The following is a 25,672-nucleotide window of genomic DNA, read 5'->3' as shown; positions in this document are numbered from 1 at the left end:
ATCCAGCGTGACTAGGTAAGTCATTTCACTCCCATTTAGAAAGTGGGTTAACAGCAATTGCCACCCACATCCCCTTCAGGAAACACACTGAAATGTTCCAACCAAATTTAAGCTTCCCTAGAACAAGTTACCCGTAGAATAGAAAGCTCTGGTAAATTGGTATGATTCAAGAGGCCCTGAAAGTTCTCTTCTATAGTGGATTGAATGGTACCCCTAAAAAGATGATGGATGATGTCCACCTCCTAACCCCTAGAACCAGTGAATGTGATCTTATTTGGGAAAATAGGTCTTGAAGATGTGATTAAACTAAAGATCTCGTGATGAGGTCATCCTGGATTATCTAGGTGGGCCCTAAATCCAATGACATGTCCTTATGAACAACACACACACAGAGGAGATACAGGAAGAACAGAAGGCCATGTGAAGACAGAGGCAAGGACTGGATTGATGCAGCCACAAGCCAAGAAAGGCTTGGAGTCAACAGAAGCTGGAAGAGGCCAGGGAGGATTCTCTTACAGCCTATAGAGGGAATTCAGCTGATACTTTGATTTTGTACTTCTGGCCTCCAGAATTATGAGATAATAAACTCACTTGTTTTAAGCCACAAAATTTGAGGTAATTTATTACGACGGCCCAAGGAAACTAATACACCCTCCTCTCTACCACCTATAAGTATCTGCCTATGCGTGTGTGGTCATGTCTGACTTTTTGCAACCCCGTGAACTGTAGCCCGCCAGGCCCCTCTGTCCATGGGATTTCCCCAGCAAGAATACTGGAGTTGGTTGCCATTTCCTTCTCCAGCGGATCTTCCCGACCCAGGGATCAAACCTGCATCTCCTGCATTGCAGGCGGTTTCTTTACCCACTGAGCCACCTGGGAAGTCCCCAAGTCTCTGCCTAGTAATGTCTCAATGTTTCATCATGAATGAGTTACTACTTTGATTAAGCAATTTCATCAGGTGTTATCTTAAAGTGCAACACTTCTTGAGTAATTCTCTTACTTCAAACCTAAAGAGTTTATGTGGGAGCTTCCTTCAGCACAGGAAAGAGGGGGTGGGAGTTAACCCAGAACACCTGGACAGTTAAAGTGAAAGTTTTAAAAAAGATCAAAAGGGACAAAAACAAAATTTTATCTATGTTCAGCCTTGAGAAAGTCCTACTGACAAAGCCCAAATGTCACTTTAACAGCATTAGTCCCAAGCCATAAAGCAGACATCTTGCAGAAGCAAAAAATAATAATATTGCCTTAGCCCTTGGCTTGTATTCCAGAAAAGTTGTTAGAAGGGTGCTCAGACTAATCCAAATGCCTCATTCTCAGTGCTCAAATGTGTTTGTTATCTTTTTTAAGTATTTATTTATTTAGCTGCACCAGGTCTTCCTTATACCGCTCAGCATCCTCAGTCTTCATTGCAGCGTGCAGGCTCTTTAGTTGCTGAGTGTGGGATGTAGCTACCTGACCAGGGATTGAACCTGGGCACCCTGTATGGGGAGTGCAGAGTCTTAGCCACTGGACCTCCAGGGAAATCCCTGTTTGTTTTCTTAAGTCTGATAAATTAGATGTATTTCATTTACATGAAAAAAAAGAGTTTTAAGCTATTAGCAAGTGAACAGCCACAAAGAGAGCTGGCATATCCCAATGTCTTTCTTCACATTATAGGTACCCTAGTCTTCCAGCACTTCTGGAGATGCTGTTTAACCAGCTCCCAAGCAAATCTTTCCGATGCCCAATTGCCCTTACTGTTAAGATGCTTCTCCCGGCTCTAATGGCTAACCTAAATTTCAGTTTCAAGCCATTGCACCTTGTAATTACTTTCTCAGCCACTGTAAATAATCTGTGCCCTCTATTTTATCTTTCCCCTTTCCCTATGATAGGAACCTGTGGAAAAGGGAGCCAGTTGCCTTGTTAGTACAACAGACACATTGCACCTGAGCAAAATGCAACCAAAAGAAAATCAAACCCTCACTCTTGATCCCTTAGTGAGAAGCAATGTTATTGATCTTTTCCTTTTTCCTATCCTTCAGCTGATCTGAGTGTCTACACTGACATGCTCTAGTGCTGTGGCATTTATGCCATCTTGGGGAATAGCTGTGTAAATGCTCCAGTAATTTTATACATCTTCAGCATACTGTTGTGTTAGAACTTTAGTATCTGAAGGACTGGGAAGGACAGATTTTCCTCCTCCTCCTCCCCCGACTCTCATGTAATATGAATCAAAATCTTCACTAATTGGCCCTCCTCTTGTGTGTTACTGAAGTCTAGACTTGGTGGCAACCCCTTCCGTGGAAGAGATTTAATGAAGGAGAAAGTGCATGGGAGAGGAGTTGGCAAGCAAAGCAGCTGTAAGAAACTTGGAGACATGAGGTGGGGCAAGCTGAGATTGGAAACTAAAGAATATTGTTTCAAACACACACACACACACACACGTTGGTGAATTCACTTTGCCCTGACACACACACACACACACACACACACACACACACGTTGGTGAATTCACTTTGCCCTGACACACACACACACACACACACACACACGTTGGTGAATTCACTTTGCCCTGAACCAAATGTTTCCAAAAATTGAGGAAATTTTAAGTTATTACTGCAACACATAAAAGATGGTTCTGTGATACTCAGTAGTGACTTTTTTCCTCCTTGCTTTCTTCGGGAGCTACTAAAAACAAAAATAAATTACCCAAACAGGTGATTTGGGGATTTGCCTTCCCATCCCAGGATTTCACTGAAAAACTCAAAATGCTAATAGTAACTTCATTCTCCTGTCTGGCTAAGGATGATTCAGATACAGAGCTCTCCAGAGCCCAGTGTGGGCTCCAAGAGGCAGTGCCGGGAGGGCTCCAGATCAAGCTGAAGGAACTAAGCCTGGATCTAGGACCTCCCTGCGAGCTGCTAGTCTTATATGACCTGCCTTCAGAAAGCCACCAGCTCTTGAGACCACAGTAATTTGATTTGGGAATATCTGCCTCATTTAATTTTTACTTTTTTAAAAGAAAGAACTGAAATAAAGTAGAAACAATATGGGAACTATGGGGCCAATTCTCCCCAAACCATGCTGACCCTGCAAGTATATCTAAAGAGTATAGCGGTTCAAGGTAGCTGATGCTACAGACAACGAGGGCAGTGATGGAAACCATTTGATGCAATCACTGAGGCAGATCAACCCAGAGATGATAACCTTCACTGAACAGGAAAATCAAATGCCCATGACCCCTGTCTGCTGAGCTACATTTGGGATGCAGCATTCCCACAGATGCAAGCCTTCACTCTTCCCATGCCCTCCTCCTTACCCTCAACAGATACAGAGACCCCTCCAAGCCTGGTCCTCATCAGTCTCCATGTCTGCCTCCCCCATCAAGAACAGAGAGTAGAGCTGTTGTTGTTGTTGTTTTACTTCAAACCCCTAGTATCTGACATATACTGGATTCTCAAAACTGGTTTCAAAAATAATTCCCAGAAATGCTGAGCCCACCACAAGAGTAGTGATTAGGAACATGGCTCTGAAACCAGCCTAAGCAGATTTAATTCATTTCGTGGTTATTCAAACTTGGACAAGTCACTAAACTTCTGTAAGCCTCTATTTCCTTATCTGTAAAATGGGAGAAATCATACCCACCTGGTAGTTCTATTGTAAAGATTAAATGGGATGTTGCCCATAAAGGGCTTAGCACAGTGCCTGGCTCAATAAATGTTAATGATTATTAGCACCGCCCCCAGCACAGGTGCTCAATAAAAACTTGCTGAATTGAAGTCACACCAGTGGGAATGAATAGCAGATGTGAAGGCAGCCTGAGCTTTTTTTTTTTTTTAAAGGTTTTCCTCACCTCACTATGCACTAGATGACCTGCGAGAACTTTTCTTTCATTTTTTTTCCTTTTTTTTTTTTCGAGAAATAGGATAGAATAGGGGATAGTTAGGCTCCAGTTTTGCTGATCTTCAGTTTTTCATTCAGGGCAGAAAACCAAGCCTGGCAAAGTCAGGCAGATGATTTTCTGAAGAATATGACAAGGCTATTATAAACCCTAAATGAAAGTTGTGTAATGAGCATGAATCTGAATATATTTAAATTTCCTCTAGATCCAGTTATTCCAGCATCATCCTTATATATTTTTTAAGTGTGCTTTTTGCAAATGTGAGGAGATCAAAGCCCTAACAGACAGCAGAATTTCTTCAGGGGAGGGGGTTGGGTCGTGGGTGGGGAGGGGATACACAATTGTCATGAAAATTAACCCCTGAAAATGCACAGGATTTTATTACCCAACGGATGCCGAAGGAGATTACTAGATTTTTAAGGTCTTTGCTATCAAGAGAGCAACCTGCATGCCTGAAATAATTAAGAAGAAGAAACTCAATTATCTAGTAAACTGAAATTTCAAACCACCCTGCTTACCTAAATGAGAAAAGCTGCTTAGACTAAAGCGTCATTACTTCTATTTAGACAAGCCTTAGCAAAGATATACAAGGAGCTAAAGAATGGGACCCCACATTCTTCCCTAAGCCACAACAATGCCTGTTTATGTAAATAGGATTTTCAATAACGGAACGGAATCTGAAAAAAAATGTTTTCATTATTGTCTCTGAAAAAATGCAAATGCGGAAGATGAAAGTCAAGGGGCTTTCACTATGATGGGCACTGAATCCCCTAAAATATTTATCCTATGCGAGTCTGAGCCTGGATTCCAAGTGGATCTAAGAAACAAGCCATGACTCTTTTTCTCCTTAAAAAGGTCTGAGTACAATATGAAGAATCACAAAGGTTTACTCTGACTCTGTGGCAAGTTGAGTGTGTATTTATTCAAAAACTCCATCTTGAAAAGGAAGAAAAGTAGTAGTAGAGATCTATTTACCTTTATCTGGCAGCCCCTTTCAAAATCGGGGCCAAAATATAAATACCCTTGCCTCCATCATCATCACCATCTGACAATCAAACACTCCTGCCGCATGACCACAACAACTTCCAGGCACAAACTAAAAGCTCATTAAAGACTATATGAAGGCTATTTATAGAAGAACTAAACAAAGGAGAGGACTACTAGCAAAATTAATTAGACTGTTCATGCTTTTGACAACTATTAACTATGTGTTTGAACTCAAGTGTCCAGCTCCTTTACTGACAGGTATTGATGACTATAGCCATGCCATATATCCAGAGTTTTAAACTGACCCTGTGGTTTTTTTGGTTCAAGAACTCAGGTTTTGACCTATACTCTGTATATCAGCCTTCCTGTTGCTGTTTAGGCAGCTGATAAGAGGCAGAAATCCTTCTTGCTCATTAGGCCATTAGCTGCTGTTAGGCAAAGGGCTCAGGGAGGCGGGTGTTCAGTGGCCCAGAGGAATGTGTCAAACTCCACATATAAAGCCAGCCCCGATTTGGGGTTAAGAATTTAACCTTAAAAGGTTGACAAGTCATAAATTTGCCTGAGGTTCATATATATGTGTGACTTTCACAGTTTATATTTCCTCGCCAGGACTCAAAGTCAAAACATGCCCCTGATTAATGAATGGTACTAATTGTTATTCCGGACTTGAGAGCATTAGTCTTTATCCAAAATATTTTCTTAAAAAACATACAATCTCATGCTTAAAACTCGTCTGGCTTAGGGGAGTTTGGATAACTGGTCAGGAAAAAAAAAATAGGAAGAGGAGCCTAATGTTATCTGTTCCTTCGTGCTACCATTTTGGTAGTCAAGATTGACTGAAAAGCTTCCATTTCACTGTGTCCATCAAGCAAAGTGCAAAGGAATGTCTTCCAAATCTAAACATGTGAGATAAAACAACCATCTGTGAGTTCACAAAAAAACCGAGCTGGGGCCCGCGGTGGTGAGGAGGTTGGGGGGAGGGCTAAAGTATCTTTAAGCACATTTTGTCTAACTTATCTTGTTAAATATTTATACATAACTGCATAACCTAACAACCTTGGCCAGGCTTGGAAGAGATAATAGATATAGGACAAACCCAAGATCCCCAAAGTGTAAACACAAAGAAAAAAAATACCACAGAATACTCCAATTGGAATACACTCTCTAACCTGCAGTCAAATTTGAAACTAGGCCACTAAAATCCTACAAGTGAAACAATGTCCTGAAATGTGATCCCTTTATCACGGAAAAGCAGACTAGTTTGGTTAGCCTACAAGGTAGGTGGCAGTTCTACCCCATGTTAGCAGTGTTTCAAAGGGGCTCCCTTAACCCGAGAAAAAGGAAAGGCATTCCGTGTAAGAAAAGAGATTTTGAAGAACAGAGATGCAATTTGCATTCATTGAGAATTATGACAAAGTAAGAACAAATGTAAACTATATTGCAACGATCAGAGGTATTCAAGTCAGATATATTTAGCCTTGTTCTATCTATACAAGAAGCCTCTTAACTACTCAAGAGTTCTTAGAAAGTGGAGTGTAAATTCATCAGTGCACATTTTAGACCTCTTCATTTCCAAACTAAGGAAGTGAATTTCACAATATCCCAAGAGAAGTAACCAGGTGCCCCAACCCAATATGTGGGCAGAAATGCAAAGCCTGTTTTCTCTCCAGAATTACTGAGGGCAAGCGGATGTGGAGGCGGCAGAGGAAGACAGGGGGAAAGAGGGGAGAAAAAATCAGAAGCAATAGGAAAAGGAAACGCCACTTTAAAAATAGCGAGGGAAATACAAAGCATTCCACTCATCTTTTTAAGAGAACAAGAAACACAAAACCATTCAATAAATATAGCAAACCATAAAACACCTTCTGTTCTAAACTATCACCACTTGAAAGAATGTGCGGGTGGGAAAGACGAAGGCGAAAAAGGAAGATAAGAGCACACAGAACACCCACTCTTTCCCTTACTGTGGGTGTCAGAGGGACTAGGGCTACTTATCAGTCCTCTAGGGAATGCTCCTGAGCTTTGGGGAATTTGTTAGTTGGTAAAACATCTTGCGCCACCAAGACCTCACTTGAAAATAAAACTGAATATCGTTGAGGGGTGGGGAGAGACTCTAAATAACTGAATAAATGTTGATTCCAACATCACCTTCAGGCATTGTGAATGAGGCAACCTCACTTTCTCAAAGAACAAAAAAGGCAATCTGACAGCTTTTGAAGGCCAAAAGAACCTTCAGGCAACGTTATTAAATTGACCCACAGCACTGAAGTTTCAAAGGCAAGGAATGACTTGGGTTTTAGAAATTAACACTTGTATAAAACCTTCAGAATTCCGTGGGGGAAAATAAACCTTATTTCAGAAACAGACTTTGAAGTTTGAAAACAAAGCAGAAAATCTGTTTCTGAAAACAGAAGGGACTATTTGAAACACAGCAGAGTTCTCCTGTGGCTCTTTGCAACTCCTCACAGGCTCAGCTCTGACTTGGGGAGATGGCCAGAGAAGACACACCCCAGAATGCAGCAAAAGAGAACGTGGGAAACCATTACTTTCCTAGTGCATGTGCATGGGCTCAGCTGTGTCCAACTCTGCAACCCCGTGGACTGTAGCCCACCAGGCTCCTCTGTCCTTGGGATTTCCCAGGCAAGAAAACTGGAGTGGGTTGCTATTTCCTCCTTCAGGACATTTTCCTGACCCAGCGATGGAATCTGTGTCTCCTGCATGGGCAGGAGGATTCTTTACCACCACGCCAACTGGGAAGCCCTAGATTCTCCAGGCAAGAAGACTGGTGTGGGTTGCCATTCCCTTCTCCAGAGAATCTTCCCGACCCAGGGGTCGAACCTGGGTCTCCAGCATTGCAAGCAGATTCTTATGAACTACAGGAAGTTCCTAGTTCCCTAGAGTAAGAGCAAAATGATCACAAGAGATGCTGCCTCTGGCCACGTTAAATTAAGCCAAGGCCTAGACTATAGGGGAGCAAAGACTATTTTCCAAACTAGTTGTAAAGTTATTAGCAAATGAGCAAAGATCCCGTAGGCTATGCCTTCTCACTTTCTTAAACCCCTACATTCTCTTTCTCTCCCCCCACGCTCTCCGAATCTCTCTCTCCTTCCCCCTCTTCCCACCCTCCTTTCCACCCTCACCCCACCATTCACATCAGTGAAAAAACAGCTGCAGCAGAGCACAAACTTGAGAAGTCAAAAGAACAATGATCTATTATATGCAAGACACTCTCTTTAAGTGCTCCAAGGTTCTTACCCTCAAGGAGTTTATATATGCATACAAGTAACCTGGGGGGAATCCTGTTTTAAAAAAAATAGAAGTTCGGCTTCAGTAGATCTGGGGTGGCACCTGAGATTCTGCTTTTTTCTTTCTGTTTTGAAACCCAGATTCTACATTTTCTTACAAGCTCCCAGATGCTGCTGATGCTGCTGGTCCAAGGGCCACACATTAATGAGCAAGGATCTAGTAAGAAGAAACAAGTATATAAATAATTACAAGAGCAAAGAAGAACCAAGGCCATAAAAGTTCATTCATCACACAGTTCAAAGGGACAATCACATCTAGTCTTGGGGAATCATAAAGTGATTCATGAAGAACATGACATTGCACTGACACCTTGAAAAATGGGTAAGACGGCCACAGGCACCAAAGAGAGGAAGATAGTCAGGTGGTTTATAAGTAAAGGCTTGAAGGCAGACAACTACAGGATCCTCTCAGTAATGAGTTAGCGGCCTGTTATGCTTAAATAGAGGGCACACATGTCAACAGGATAAGAGTGAGAGGCAAGATGGAGGCAGACTTGCAGGACTCAGCCATCTGATTTGGATGTGAGATGTAGAAAAAGAGAAGTCAAAGATGATTTCAAGGTTTCAAGTTGGGTACCATGCAGAGATGCTATCACCAGAAATAAGAATGCTGGAGAGAGGCAGGTTTGGGCAGGTAAGAAAGAAAATGATGGACTAATTTTTTACTGTGTTGAAAGTGAAACACTGGTAGGACTGCTGGATGGAGATATCCAACAGGCAACTGGGAAATACTGAACTGGATGGCAAGGAAGAGGTCAGGCTGGAAAAAGATGGGGGAGTCATTCAAGCAGTGAAGATAATGAAGTCATGGGAATGGTTGTGGGAATGAACAAAGAGAAAAGAAAGGGCAAAGGACAAACCCGCCTGGAACACTTGTGTCTAATAAAGGGTGGGAGGAAGAGCATAAACAAGCACAGACACAATCAGTTGTACAATTAGGAGGGGAAGCCAGAGTGTACAGCATCACAAAAGTCAAAGGAGGGTGGGAATTTAGGCCAAAAACTTTACACCCATCCAGGCCATATTCTTTCCCCTCATAATACAATGTGAATACTGGAAAGAGCATGAGCTATGGAGTGAGACTAATCTGGATGTAAATCCTGGCTCCACTACTTAAACAACCTTGGGGAAAGGAAACATTTCTGGGCCTCAGTTTCTTCATCTGTAAAATGGAGATGACAGCACCTACCTTTTAACTTTGCTGTGTAGATTACATGAGAGATTAAACATAAAACAAGTGACATCCAGTTGGCACTCTGAATTGTAGTCTCCATGCTCTTCTCCTGTGCCCTTCCAAACTAGTCCATCAAAGAAAGTAGACTCAAAAAATCTACTGAAGAACAAGGAGTTTCAAGCTTATGTTGAATGAAAATGGTAACCTCAGCAACAACAGAGAAATTAAAGAAACCATTTTGCCAGAGAAACAGAAAAGTAAACAACCCTTTCCCCCCCACCAACCAAAAAAATTCCCATCTCCGTAGACACTTTGGGGGGAAGGTTCAGGAGGGAAGGGAAATATGTATGCTTGTGACTGATTCATGGTTTTGTATGGCAGAAGCCAACACAATATTGTGAAGCAATTATCCTCCAATTAAAAATAAAGAAAAAAGGAAAAGACCAACCCAATTACATAAGTATTCCTAGTATTTGCCTGAAACCACATGTTTCAAAGACTCGTCAGCAGGGCCCAGTCTAAAATGGAATAGAGACCAGAGCTCCAAAGCTACACACAGTTAGAGCTTTCTTTCTCTCCAAAGCAGGAGAGCCAGAGGGACCTCCATGTTGGAACCAAGCAGATCTGTGGAACTCAGAACCTGCTGACACTTTATGAGTGGCTGAATTGTTTGCACATAAGATATATAAAAACAAGGCTTTACCAACGTAAATGTAAGGTATGACTGCGAAAGACCACCCACCGCTAAGAGTTAACAACAACTTTCAAACAGTTTAAATGACACACATAATTATTAATTATTGCTATCAAAAATAATAGAAGTCTGATCCGTTGCTTCTAATGTATTTTTCTACACAGAGGTCTGTGTGTGTGTATGTTGGAGGACATTATCTTTTTTGCAAAGTCTTGCACTATGACAACACATACTCATACTTTTAATCAAGTGAGTTCTTAAAGTCTTTGGCTGGTCTTTTTTTTTTTTTTTTTTTTTTTCTGAAAAATCACCAGATGTTGGCAAAACAGATTTTAAGACATGTCACATGCAAAAGCCTGGAAAATATCATCCACACCCATGAGTTCCAACTTGAGCCTATATACTAATGATTCGCAATCCTGCTTCTCCGGAACTCCAGAAGAATATATACACCCTTTCCCCGAGATCTCATCTATCTATCCCCAGTTTTAAGTTACTATCTACATGCTGATAATGTCCAAATAGACACCTCCAGCCCTGACTGCTCTCTCTTCTATGGTCCAAAACACAACCTCAACTACCTACCAGGCATTTCTGCCCCAATAATCAAAGGACCCCTCAGACTCAACCTGTTCAAAATCAAACTCATTATTTTACCCCTCAAAAACATGTTCCTCCTATGTTTCACTCATTCATTCAGCAAATATTTACTGAGCACCTATTATCTGCTGTGGCCCCACCACCCAGCAAAACTAGAAGTTCTAGACTCATCCTTCTATCCTCATAACCAGTCAACAAGTCATGTCTATCCTACCTCCTCTATTCCTATTTACTGCCCTGCCTTTTCACCTGCGTTATTAAAACTCCCTGCCACCACTCACTCTCCAGTTATCCTCCATACTGAATGGTGTTTCCTCTTCTTAAAAATGTTTTCATGGCTCCTCGTCATCCTTGGATACAGTTCATCAAAACTCCTTAGCATTTCCTACATACTTCTCTTGTTCATCTTTCCTCTACTTTCCCCACATCTGCACTCCAAACAACCCAAACTAGTCCAATACAACAAATGTCTCATTTTGTCTAGTAACTCTGGACCTTTCCACATACCTTTACAGGACAGCCCACTTAAGGCAACTGGTTACCCTCTTCCATAATTCAACAGCGACCAGATCTGCACAGGGCACCCAGCTCATCACGCTGCCTTGACATCCATAGTTTTCCTTACTGGCTCCCTCCCTAAGCAGTGGTTTTATCTTATTCATCAGCTCCTAGCTCAGTACCTGGCATAGAATCAGTGCTCAATAAATGTTGGTTGAAGAATGAATGAAAAACTTGTAATATTTATTCAGAGATAGCATACAAAGTCAGAGAAGGCAATGGCACCCCACTCCAGTACTCTTGCCTGGAAAATCCCATGGACGGAGGAGCCTGGTACGCTGCAGCCCATGGGGTCATGAAGAGTCAGACACGACTGAGTGACTTCACTTTCACTTTTCACTTTCATGCCTTGGAGAAGGAAATGGCAACCCACTCCAGTGTTCTTGCCTGGAGAATCCCAGGGACGGCGGAGCCTGGTGGGCTGCCGTCTATGGGGTCGCACAGAGTTGGACACAACTGAAGCGACTATGCAGCAGCATACAAAGTTCATTATTAATAGGTTCATTTTCTGAGAATTTCCATCTGTTTTTCAAAATAGTTAAATGTGGTTCCCCAATAAAATCACTCCATGTAACCTAACTTGAAAAGTATCTCTTGGGTCATAATCTCATTTCCAGAGAGCTCAACATGCAATCAAGCCAGCGCTAGATGTAGTTCTCCAAAATGAGCCAAATTCACAGTACGGGTTAACCATCACAACTTGAACAAGGATCATATCTCTGTACTTAGGGAAATGAAGGAACTCAATAAATGAGCAGTAGCTCTATATCAGTGACAATTAGGTCTGTAACACTTTGGGTGAATCCAACTGAAAATGGTTTACTTAGGTGCTGAAAAGCTATATTAAGGGTGGACAGTTATAGGGGTATTTTACATGTGTGTATGTACAAGTATACACATATGTATGGGGGCTGTTGGAACCAAGCAGATCTGTGGAACTCAGAACCTGAAGACACTTTATGAGTGGTTGCATTGTTTGTACATAAGATATAAAAGCAAAGCTTTCATGACACAAATGTAAGGTATGATTGTGAAAGACCACCCACTGCAAAGAGTAGCAACTCACAACTTTCAAACAGTTTAAATAACACATAATTATTAATTGTTGCTATCAAAATAACAGAAACATATATTTATACATATATAATCTATTAATATATACATAAAACATATACAAATACCACATTCAGATAAAGCTGCAGCTAAAATCTCTCTACTTGTCAAACTTCAGTTTTTCAAGAGGGGCAACAAGGCTCCCAGGGTCACAAAGAATAGAAAAATATGCTTCAACTTCACCACTCCCCTTCCTCAGTCTCTGCTACAAATCAATTTAGAAAATGATGCATTCAGAAAATCAGCCTTTCTCTAGATACATAGCATCCTGAGGGCTTCCTGGGTGGCGCTAGTGGTAAAGAACCCACCTGCTAATTGAGGAGACTTAAGAGACTTGGGTTCAATCCCTGGGCCAGGAAGATCCCCTGGAGGAGGGCGTGGCCACCCACTCCAGAATTCTTGCCTGGAGAATCCCATGGACAGAGGAGCCTGGTGGGCTATGGTCCATGGTGTCACAAAGAGTCAGACACGGCTGAGAAACTTAGCACACATGGCATCCTAGGATGTCACATGACAGTGATAAAGTCCTCCAAACTATGTCTTTATGTGTTTATTCTTACATTCATTTCGACTTTTAATAATAACTCTGTATAAGGCACTCTGCTCACCACTCTAGAGGATACTGTGACAGTCAAACATGACTCCTACATTCAATGAGCACAGGGTCTGTCAGAGGCTATGCATAAACAATGAACTTCAAAATCATGGATACTAAATAAGAAGTACAAATAAGGTAATTCTGGGAGCTGAATGTAATTGGAGCATACCTCTGTATTGTCTCTGCACACATGTTAATTTCCATGTTCAAATGTTTCCCGATCCTTTTAGTCTGTTATGTGTGAGTTAACTTTCTGATACATACGAGAGGGAGGACTTTTTACCTACTCCCTGTATCTGTCACCCTAACTTTTCCTGTCTTCACCATGTTTCCCTCAGCTTCAATCATCCAAACCAAAATTTGACAATGAGCAATGGAGAATCCCAGGATGCCATGATACATACTGGAAGTACCAGTGTGCAAAGTTTGGGAGACAGAGAACAGAATCATAATTAAGAAGGAAACTATTCAAATCTAATATTATTTTTAAACAATCATAATCTTTTTCTCTTTTCCCCTCTTTACTACTTGGGTCTGTATCTGCAAGAACATCGCTAGCCAACTTTAAAAGTATGCCCTAATGCATACAGAAATTAAGAGGACTTTCATAAGGCCCTTTATATTCAATAAAATTCCCATGGCTGAAAATCCACTTTGAATTACGTCCTTTTAGATGTACATTTATGAAGCTTGATGTTATAAGTAAGGTACAACGAACACTGAAGAAAAACTGATATACATTTAGTATATGTATATGTGTGTATATATATATACATTTAGTACTCTGTAACTGACACCAGTTGCATTATTTTCACACTAAATAATACAGATCTGTAAAGTGAAGTTAAATGTATGCACTGATGTAATATGCATTTATGTACATGTAGACATATTAAATTTATTTTTAACTTCTTAAAATAACCTTGTAAACAAGTACAAACTACTTACCTCTTGTAAGTCTTGGCTATTCTACTTTTCCCAGGGAGTTATATACAGCCAAATGCATTAAACCAATGTCCTTTATCACTTACCTATAGGCAACAAATGGATTTTTGACCTGAAAAAGTAGTTCCTTCTTTAGAAATTTTAGTATATTAGTAAAAATGAATCAACTACTTAAATAATGGTTTTATGGAAAGTTTATGGTTACAATAAATTTATAATTCCATTTATTTATTTAGCCTACAAATTTTGTTGCATACCTGTTATTTGTTACTATGCACTATGCTAGACACTGAGGATACAAAGATAAAACACAGCCCCTATAACCCTGAGAAAATCACAATCTAATAAGGATATATAAATAATTACAAACACATACCTTAAAGATACCATAATCAGGATTTCTAATTTTCCAGTAATAAACTTATATTCAAAGGCAGATTCAAAAAAGCCAATTAAAATTCTAAAGTTTTGCTGAATTTTTAAGAAATAAATGCATGCTTCATTGTGTAAATTTTGAAAAATACTGAAAACTCTCAAAATTTCCACTTCTGAGAAATGTACATCTTTCAACTTTCAGGTGAATGGTTGGAATCCAGTGGTTGGAAGTTTCATTTACAGTCGCTTTAACTTCTCTGTCCCTTTTTACTGCCACTTTCGCTTGTATTTTATCTGTCTTCCTATCAATTATTTATCAATATAAGCCTATTAAGTATACTTCAAAGAGCTTAGTAGATTTACTAATCTAGCATATAAATGCAATTTCAGCTACTAGACGTAATTAACTGTTCAGAACACTAGCAACGCATTTTGGTCCTAACATTGACTCCTTTTTATTCATGAGAAAAAAATACAAACTCTCAAATAAGGCTGTAACATGGAAGTGCATTCCCTGTTAATCAATCTGGATTCATTTTTATTTAAAAATGGCAAACGAGTATTTCTAATAATTAGCACTTGGATAATTAATATTCAATTGGCCTAATCTGAAGAAGAGAACTAAATCTTTACATTGTCTGTTCAACAGGCATTCAAGTAAGACTATAATGTTCCAGTGAGCGTTTTCCGCTCACACACAGCATTTCAAAAGGCACGTTTTCTCTGCTGATAATGCTCACCTTCAGGATGCTTTGTGAATAACATTTTTACTGTCATTATGTTTCAGGAGATAAATTTCCATTACTTTATGCTCTTTCTAAAGCCAGTTGGGGGCCCATGACTTGGACTCTTATTTTCCGGTACTCATTTCTTAATGGAGTGCTCGGGATCCTGTTTCAAGCCTGACAACTTGCTAAACATGGGCAGAAGAGGGGGGGATTTTTCAGCCCACACTTTCCATTAGACCTTAGATTAACAAAAAAACACCGAGCCCGCTTAGAAGTTCAGCTAGGGCTGACGAGATGCTGGCTCCTGGTGTGATCTCTGGAATTGAGGCTGTGCACAAATTCTGATTCCAGGTTACAGAAACCTGTGAGGTACTTCAACAGGTTCATGCATGTGTTATAGCTCAACCCCCAAATATGGTAATGTCAACATTAGCGAGAAAGGTCTAGCTGACATTAAATCAAAGAGAGTTTGATTTAAGAGATGTCTTACAATTTATGTGCTATAATAACTGTTGATCTTTAATGATACTAAGCCAGTCATAACAATGTTGCTAATTTCAATTTGTTCTCTGAGTACTCAACCTTAATCTCAACCTTAATAAGCCCTGCCTGACGGTAAGAGTCGCCAGCTAACTGAGGTAAGCCTGAATCAGTCTCCAGTCAAAATATATGCAGCTTGAAGTTTGTCCACATACCTCAATATGTCTCATAAAAATTTGGACTTAGACTTTAAGTAAGATGACATATAGCTTAAGAAAGGATTTGAGAGTTTCATCAAAGAATACATAATGATCTAGAAATGCTATTATCTATTATTTACGAAACATGCTATGGTACTCTTAGCATTGGGCTCCACACTGCATCAAATACAGTGCTTTCCCTTTAAGGAGCTTATAATCTAAAACATACAAATAACCATATGCAGGAAAAAAGCTAGAGATCAGAGTAAAAGGAAGCATTCACAAAAATGTACAAATTCAGCATGCCAGAACTTTTCAGTTGAGCAATATGATCCCCAGTGAAATTCTTTCCAAATGATGTATCATGTGCACAAGTTATAAGTGATTATCTTCAATTTTCTTAGAAATGAGTAATAAGATACCTCTTAAGACCCATGCTTTTGTATATGCATCAAACACTAGAGTTGGCGTGGTCCTATTGATAGCTGCCATTTAAGGAGAAAACATATTTTCTGTCTTGTCTCATAGCAGACAAATCCGGACCTCTTTTCTCCCAGGTTGGTAATAAGCAGACTCTTTCTAGGCTACAGTGAACAGCAAACATTGCAACTGTAAGATGGAAGCAGCAGAATGCTCAAAAATATTGCATCAAAACATTGGATACAACCTACCAGCCCATAAGAAAAAAACCACATTGCCAAGCTGACACCATCTGTGTCAGCTAACATCCATCGAAATCTTCTTATGCCTGTATTTCCTAATGCTTACAAACAGAATTTGCTCCAAGAATTAAGAAAACTCTGTTTAAGATGGTGGCTCTATTAAGCGACTTCTTCCTATCTCCCACTTCATCTCTTCAGTTTCTTTTTCCATTGACCAGGCTGGCTATTGTGACCATTTCAGCCAATTTCCTGAAGGTATTTTCTAGCCCTTTTCACCCTATTTAATCCTACAAGTTTCCTGAGAAGCCTGTTTACTCGTATGCTCCCCCACTAGACTGTGAGCGCCTTGACAAAAGGGACTATGTCTTCTTCCTCTGGGCACCCCCAACACCTAACAGAGAGCCTGCCAAGGAGCAGGCACTCTGAGACTCCTTTCAAGCCAAGGTGCTCCTCCGATCATCAGCCATCTCTTCAGATTGATGTTTCCCTCTAAGTACATCTTGGTACCAAGCATCAGGATTAGCATAATAAATATATTCAGACCACATCTGAGCAAGTTCTCCAAACTAGTCCAAGTTAGCACGTGGTAATATGACTTTTCCAAAGTTTCAACAAATCACCTGCTCACTCAAATATCTAATGCAATCTCAGGGGAGAAAAACCCTCCCATGCCTCACTTATTCTCTCTCCTGGCTTTAGCACCACTAACAGCTTCCAACTAATTGGGGAGCCACAGCTGGCAACCCGGATGAGATTGCTAGTTCTCATACTTTAAAACAACAGCAACGAATACCAAACTCTCTCTTTTTTCAAGAATGTTGATTTTTATTTTTATGTTGTTTCATCTATTTTGAGAAACTCCAAGCCGATTTTGGCTCTTCAAGGCTGCCTTTTACCCATACAGGCATTTGGCCTTCTGGATTGGTTCTTGCACTTTCCAAGGCCCTCTAAGGCAAGATTCCTCAATCTTCTGGGAGTTGCAACACTACCACGGTTTGTTTTTCTCATTTCCATCCGTTCCCTTCACCATCGCCACCGCCCCCCCAAAAGTGGTGTATGGCATTCATAAAGTGAATTACACTTGATTTTTGTTTAGAGGAATTTTTTTTTCAGACTTCTGTAACATTCCCTTGAGACAATTGGAAACATCATTGTCTGATTACTAGCTCACTTTCCTTGCCTAAAATTGTATCCATTCTTGATTGCGCCTGTGGGTAGGTTAAGCAAAACAAAATAAACATCTAGACTTATGAGCTCATTGGCTTTTTTCTGAATTTTTCTAAATTAAATAAGGGCAAAAGAGCTGCACTGAAAGTCAGTTATATGGATTTTTCTGCCAAATGCTAACTGTGTGCCTGGTTTCCATCTGTGGTGCTTTCCAAGTTACAAATCCTTTAAAAAAAAAAAAAAGAGTAGGGTACGAAAAGATCTATGGATTTGAGGGACATGCCATTTAGAATTGCTATCCTGTGTGTTTGAACACTAAAAAAAAATGGGAACATGAGATTGTAAGGCTTTAGATCAGCTTTGTGGAAGTCTAGTGTAGTCCTTCAGCACCAGTGATTTATTTAGGCTGGCCGATTTCAAATGCTATTTAGTCTCATCCATATTAGCATAAGAAATGTACCTTCTCCACTCTAACCCAATTCTGCTAATGGTCGAAGTTAGCAGTCAATCCCAAATGCTCCCCTTAAGTGACACAGGACATTCTTGAGGATTTCTCCTTACTGTGACCAAATCTCATTTTATCTGGGACAAAGAAAGCTTTAATGCAGTTAATACAGTGGAGCGGGCAAACTGAAGATGGCTTAAAATATAGACAGGGAAAAAAATGTCAAGCGGTCATCATGATGGTTCATAACTATCAAGTAATTTGCAGCTCTTTTTCTATTTCCAACCACTGAATAACAGCAGCAAGTCACACATTTATTCCTTTTGAAATTATGCACTTGCCATTGTATTTAAGTCCTCCATTATCATCTCTTCTCTGAAACACTGATGAGCTCTTTCCACGCACAGACATTAGGATTTCCACCATGCTTTCTTTATCTACAAAGACTGAATTTGCCCAACTAACATTTGGGACACATGGTTTCATGCCAGGGGTACTGGAAATCTGCACTGCCCCCAGAAAATTCAGGCTATATGGTAGCTGTGTGGGTATCACCCACCATATTTGAAGTTTGGCTTTGCTCCAGGGCAAGTCGGAACAGTGCCTGCCATACAGAAGGTGCTCAACAGGGCATATGTTTGTTAAACAGAAATGAAGTAGAGAACGCTGGGTTTATATGGTAAAGATGCTCGGAATATGATTTTCCTATAGAGTTTGGGAGATACTTGAGGAAAATGAAAAATCTCCATCACAAGTCCCTGTTCTCTACATGGAATACGGCCATCTTTAGGCCAGGAGTAAGGGAACTTGGAAGGAGGGAGCCCAGGCCAAATCTCATACACACGGTGTGTGGGCCCTCCCAATACTTTTATACAGATGCTGCAAAGAGGCAGGCAGCCAGAGAGCTGGGGGAGGGCAAGGGAGGGCCTGTTTGAGTCTCTGTAGAGGGGGGGGTTTGCTAAATGAGTGAGTATCTGTGCATTCCCTCTGGTCTTTTTTCCTCTTTTAAGTACAATCTTTACTCCTTGGCTTCAAATTCGCCCAGTGTGGCCCCAGTCCCAACCTTGGACCCATTCATCTTGTGGGGGCTCATCCTGCAAGGACCAATTTTTACATTATCAACAAAAACATGTCTCTGGCCTTAGCAATCTAATTACCACGGCACTTCGAGGGGAGAGAGATTCGCCCGCTGTTTCAGCTCTGTGGAACTGATTCATAGGTTGCCCCTTACAGCTCCTGCACACGCCCACGTGGTATGTTATTAACACTTAACAGTGGAAGAGGTAGTTTTACCCTCCCGTGGAGCAAAATCCTGCAAAGCAATATTTAACATATGCGCAAATGCATTTCAGTCCCCAAAAAGGGTGACCAATTACCTTTGCAACTAAACAGCAGGCTCGCTTGGCTCTTTTCATCCACCTAAAGAAAAGGCTGAGGGCGCGCTGGCTGCCTAGGTAACCTCCCGCTAATGAACGCTCGCCGGCAGCGCCCACAGGGCGCGCATCGCATTCACAACTTGGCCCAACCAGCAGGCCCGCCTCCCTGACTTGTTGAGAGCCACGAGCCAAGTTTTGGCGAGGGCTGCTCCCCGATCCCTCGGAAGCGCGGGACGCGTGCTTTGGTGGATGCATGGGTGGTGAAGAGACCCCGGAGGCCACAAACGTTTTACGGTTTGTGAATACAACCAGCCGTTTCTTCGAGCGCACCTCTGATAAATTAACCTGTTTGAAACCGACTCTTCTTGCCTGCATTGTCAGTGTAGCAACTTGTCCTAATTGGATTCTAAAGCAAGCTTTTAGGACTCCAACCGTGGGACAGTCAATCACACAAGGCCATTAATATTCATCTGTTGACAGCGGCAGCGCTCAGGGAAGGTTAAAATATGCCCTTACAACACGATCTGATTGTGCCGAACAAAAGGCAAGCGTTCAGAAACTTTCCTCCACCTAAAATCATCTTCCTTTCAGGGTCCAGCCTGTCAAGAAGGCAGATGAATTTGAGAAGGGGAGGAGTTAAATCATCTTTGGACTCTTGCTCCCCCGGCCAGCAGCATGGTTTTGGAAACGATTTTGCCAGTCTAGAGAAGAGACGCTGTTTTGAAGGGAAAAGGCTCAGTCCTCCTCATGTGGGGGACGCTCCTACTCAAAAGTTTCCCTCCGCGTGTCTTTACCTGTCACTGCGGATTCGGAGATCTGTCCTCAACTTTGCTTGCACTTGGGCCCGCGAGCCTCGGGAGCCCAGGCTGCAGAAAGGAGGGCGTGAGGGAAGGTTGGGGAAAGAATGGCTGGAGCCGCGGTCCAGCTGAGGCTGAAATTCTGGCATGTAAGTCCGAGCGAGGGTGGCAAATTCCCGAGGCACCAGCTCGGATGTGCGGCGCCAGTTCGCCGAGGCTGGGAGAACCAACTCCAGCCTTCCCGCCCTGCCCCCCTCCCCCAAAAATGGGCGCCCACTAGAAGGCCATGCTCGCCGTTTCAACCACTCGCATCTTCGCTGACAGCCCAGCAAGCCTGGGAGATGCGGACACGGTCCACATATACCCTTCTCTTCCTCGGGAGACCCGGCCGGGGCTCGAGTGCGGGGACCACTCCCAGGTACTCAGCCGCTGGGCTCACGATCGCGGCCCCGCGGGGCTAGCGCGCTCGGGTTACGGCCACCATGCGCCCCTTGGCTCACCGCCCGGCGCGGGGAACGCGCGAGGGACGACTCCTCACCTGGCACCGGGGTTTCGGGCACCCACTTGAGTCCGGGCTGCAGTCTCTGGAAGAAGGAGCGGACCTGCTGACAGGTGGCGTCCGGCGGCGGCGGCGGGGGCTGCGCCTGTCCCGGGCAGTCCAAGCTGAGCAGCATCGCCACCACCAAGCACGCGGTGCGCACGGTCCCTGCCATCCTGCTTGGCGGGGAGCGAGGAGAGAGTGGGAGAGTGGCAGCAGGGGCGAGAGAGGTCCCAGGACTCGGCAAGCCTGGCAGTGGCCCTAAGAAGCTGGAGACGTGCCGCTACCCAGCCGCTGCAAAAGTTTCCTCGCAGCTACCTGGGCGCTGGGCGAGGGCGGGAACTGCTTGGTGGCTCGGGGCGGGGCGGGGCTGACCGGATTGGGGCGGGGCGAGGAGGGACCGGGTGGGGCGGGGCGAGGCGAACTGCGCGGCCAGGGGGCGGCGGCGGCCGCGCGGCCAGCCTGCGGGCGCGGGGCTGCGGGAACTGCTGGGGTACCGCAGTGTTGGGATCCCGCAGGAGCCGCGCGAGAGGAGGACGCGGAGCGCGTGCAGTGGCTCCTGGCCGCCCAGCCCAGCTGCCGGCTCGCCGCCGCTCTACACAGGGCGCTCTGGCATAACTACTGCAGAGGGGCGGCAGGCTCGGGCGCGCTGATTGGCTTCCCAGCAGCCGTCCCCTCTGACTGGCTCTGGGAGAAGTTCCCCAGCCTCACTCCTCCTTCCCGCCGCTCATTGGCCTATAGCCGAGTGGGCTTTTCCCTTTAGGATTTTTGCAACCTCTCCATCCTTCCTCGGGGAGCGTGGAGGTCCCTGGCCTCGGTACCCCTCCTCCCAGCCAGGTCCAGCTCATCTCTGGCCACCAGAGCCTCCCAAGAGGTCTTCCTCCTCCGCACAAAATCCACCTCTTCTTCCTGCTCTCTGAGGGGCTTCCCTAGATTCTTTTTCCCAACGCAGCTCACAAACCTACCCCACAAATAGTCACATTCAATGCAGCTGGGGACCGCTGGCTGAGGGGTGGGGGGGAGGTTCACACCTGCCTCATCTTTGAATACTGTAGCTAAAAATCTGACAGCCCGTGGGGTTTAACTTAATAGAAGCACACAAAGTCAGAGAAGGCACCTGATCCCAGGATGTTAAAAGAACATCTCCTGTAAGGTAGCCCCTGGTGACCCTTCATGAAGCAAAGCAGAACTGGTGACGACAAGATAACCTGAGGTTTAAAGTCAGCCTAATTCATTAGAAAACCGTTTCACACAGCAAACTCATTGAGCCAGAGCTAGCCTGTTTGAGAGGTCTCCTACCCCAAATCCCACCTCTCCTGCTTAAATTTCATCATTTGAAATCCAGTTCTTTGAAAATCAAATACCTCTCAGAGGAGAAATGCATTTAGTCATTACCCGTAAGTAGGGATCTTTAACTAAGTAGGATCTTTAACTCCCATATTCTTTCTAGTGGCTCACACACACCTTAGCACAATGCCTGGCACATAGTAGGAACTCAATAAGTATTTGTATAATGAAATGACTTAACACCTCAGTGTGAATTAGTTGACCATCTGATCCTGTTGTCTCTGATCTAGGGAGAAGCAGGTTCAGATAAGAAAGGAAAAGAAGAGCCTGCACCCCAGGAATTCTGCAGTGAGTGCCAGGCCATGGAGGAGGAGGTTGTGTGCCATAACTTGTGGGCTGAGAAGAGAGGCAAAGGAAAGGTAGGTGACTGAGGGGATCATTCATTCATTCAATAACAAATATTTGAATTGCTGCTACGTGCCAGACACTGTGAGGTACAAACCATGAGATACAAAGATTAACCTATGGTACCTGACCTCAAAGATCTGCAGGTCTTGTGGGAAAGACAACCAAACAGAAAAATGTCAACCCAGCATGTGGTAATTGCTAACATGGGGGCAAATGCAAAGTTCTGAGGGGTGAGAAGGCAAGTCACAGAAAGATTCCCAGAAGAGGTGATATCCTAAATTCAGGCTTGAAAGACCAGTAGGAATTGAGGTGAGAAAAGAAAGTGGGGGGAGGGTGCCAGGGGAAAAGAAGCAACATGAACAAAGATTCTGATGGGAGAGAGCATGACCCAGTTGGATGATGGGAGGTGCAAGTAAGGGTCTCAAGCTGGGGAGTTAGGGAAGCTAAAACAGCAGAGGTAAGCAAGGGTCAGATTATGAGTCCCCACAGCATGCAAAGGAGCCTGGGGAAGCACTGAAGGAACTTCTAAGCAGAGGGGTGATATGATCTTGTTTGCCCTATGAAAATATCTCTACAGCAACATTGTGGGGAATGACTTGGAGAAGGAAACAGATTGGAAGCAAGTTAAGAGGCTGTGAAAATAATCCAGACAAGAAATGATGAAGTCCTGTGGCGGAGAAGACTTGGAAAGGGAAAACACTACTGGAGATATTTAGGAGATAGAATTTAAAAAGGCACCGAGTGGATGCGGGGGTTGGGAGAGAGGGATTCAAGGACGGAGGGCTCATTCATTCTTTTTTCAACAAACATTTGAGTGCAGCCTGGCATTCTTCTCCTACTTCATAATTTTGCCTGGGGCTAGGCCTGCGCCTGCATTGAACATTTGACAAATGACATATCCACTTTAAAAGAAACACCAATTAAGAGTCATAATTTGGCTGGTGAGTTTGATATGTTCCACCTGTGGAGCCCTGTGACCAAAGGGCAGATTGGAAGGCAAGCATTGATTGAATTTCATGACCTCGCAGAGGAAGACATGACCTCCCATAAATTCATGATCTTCCAGAGCTCATGCAACTAACTACAAAGGCAACAGTTGTTTTCAACTACTGGGTATTGAGTACCTTGAAGAGAGGGACTACAACTTATTTTTAATATATACTTTTATATCTAATATACTTTATATGAGCCAGGGCAGTGCTTCCCTAAGTGAGGTATGTGAATCTCTGGTGGTATGTGGACCAGTGAAGTTTTGGTTTGTTTTTTTTTTAATAAATTTTTGTTGTAATGTGGATCAGAAATGTATGAACATGCATAGTAGTACATCCAAATGCAATGATTTCATTAAGACAAAGTTAGTAGACAATACTATGATAAATTAACTTAAATAAAACTGTGAGTTAGCTTTAAAATTTTTTAATAGTACTGAGAATATGAGGATTTAGCAAAACTTGTGTGGTGGTATGTGAAAGAGTAGAATTTGGACTTCGGTCATAAGCAAACTCACCCTGAGGTTTTGGCAAATATTTAAGGTTTTGGCCTTAAAGCTTCTGCTCCCCCTACAAGCAGCTACTTGAGGGCTTTAAGCCAACCTAAGGTAGGAGTTAATAAAACTTGCTAGGCTTAAGGAATGGTTGCATTTTTTTTTTTTATAAGTGACTCCCAAAGACTTTCTAACGTTTCAGTCCCCAAGCTAAGAGTCTGCCAGTGGGATTTCAGGCCCTGGAATAGGCACTGAAGAATAGGCTTTTGGTCAGGATGGACTGCAGGGACACTCTGGACAACTGTCCATTCTGCCAGTTTACAGTGTGTGGAGTTTTACTGACACAATCCCGTTCCTTTACCAAAGTGTTAAATCTGTTACTTTATCTGCCATAAACTGCCAAGATGGGTGACTATGAATTAATATTGGGTTTTATTTTTCTTTTTACATAAACAACCATCTTACTTTTCAGGGCCCCCTTCCTCATTTTCGAAGTCAGGCCAATGACTCATCCTTACTCTTCAGCTGGAAGAGACAAAGAGAAACAATCAGTCTAGAAACACAAAAGGATGTGCTGATTGAGCACCGGTGTTCACTTTCCACAATTCATGGCTCTGTGCTTTCAGGCCCAGTTGGAAGCATTTAGATAACACCATTGGGCCCCATTTTCCTCTTTGGGCCTCAGAGGAAGGCTACCTAGCACAGCAGGCCCAGAAGAACTTTTCTTCACCTTTCGTTCCTAGTCTCCAGTTTGAAAGAATTCGAGAATTCCCAGCTGTAGCCGGCAGCTATTATCTTGCTGTAGCTGGGAGGAGAGTCTGGTTCTATGACTCCAAAAGCAGCATAAATCAAGGTTTCTGGGAGAGGGTTAAGAAAGGGTGTTCAACAGCTGCCGCCATGGGAGGGGCTCATATATAGCCATGCATACGGCCACACACGCACACATGGTTTGTCTTGGGCCCAGTTCCCCTTGCCACCACCACCCCCCTCCAGGTGATGCTCTCCCCTCCCCATTCCCTTGAGGTACACAGTATCTTCTCCCCTTCACACCACCCTCAAAACCTCCTTTCTGAGAAGAAATTTTAAAACTCATCCCAGTGTATATGGTTGATGGGATACAATGGGGCTGCCCACCCAGGGTAGGGGGTATTTTCACAGGGATCAAAGCTTTAAGCCAAAGGAACAGGGCTCTAAAAACTGTGGAATTCGAGGCATTTGCCAGTGGGAAGGGAGTGTTTAAACTGAGGGGCAATGAGGCCTTTTTTGGTACACCTGAAATCACATCATGTAGACGGTTGCTTATATGTTAGACTGGTGCTGCTCACAGTCAACACCTCCCTAGCCACACCTCTGCGCGCCGTGGCACACAGCCACTTTGTCTCCTTCTCTTGCAGTGTATGACTCCTTTGTGGGGCGGAGGGGAGGGGAGGCGCCAGGCACACTGATCCCAATTCTCCCAAATGTATAAGCTATGATCAGAGAATGAATTATGGTCCTTTGGGAAAGAGTGTGCATTCATTCATCCCAGCCAGCAGGCCCGCGCAATGTAAATGGTAACTTTGTAAGTTGAAAGACTTAAAGCCATTTTGAAAATTGCATAATAATCCTAGGCAGAATTTGGCTCCATGTGTGTGGAAAATTAATAGACCCAGCTGAGATGCCTGCATTATGAGTTGTGGATGGATAGCCTCTCCCCAGACTAGGACTATACTTTGCCCTCACTAAATCCACAAAATATCCTGAGGTTCTTGTAAGTTAGAGTTCAAGACTTTGAAAAAAACTATTGAGATTTTTATTTGTGGCATCATGTTGATTGCTGCAAATAAGAAATTATTCCATTCTGTCTTCATATGTATAAGGGATATTGATCTA

At 43.0% G+C, this 25,672-nt stretch overlaps 1 protein-coding gene across 1 annotated transcript in view; it reads right to left on the bottom strand.

The window, feature by feature from the left end:
* GPC3 (glypican 3) overlaps positions 1 to 21,212 on the bottom strand; it is a 439,290-nt gene extending 418,078 nt beyond the window's left edge. Inside the window, exon 1 of the mRNA XM_043459569.1 lies at positions 20,623 to 21,212. Coding sequence (XP_043315504.1) covers positions 20,623 to 20,797 — 175 coding nt within the window. The 5' untranslated portion in view covers positions 20,798 to 21,212. The remainder of the gene's footprint in view (positions 1 to 20,622) is intronic.
* Between the last annotated feature and the right edge of the window lie 4,460 nt (positions 21,213 to 25,672).

Source organism: Cervus canadensis, chromosome X, assembly GCF_019320065.1.
Source record: "Cervus canadensis isolate Bull #8, Minnesota chromosome X, ASM1932006v1, whole genome shotgun sequence".
In the NCBI taxonomy this organism is placed as follows: Eukaryota; Metazoa; Chordata; class Mammalia; order Artiodactyla; family Cervidae; genus Cervus; species Cervus canadensis.
This window is presented reverse-complemented; position numbering and strand designations above follow the sequence as displayed.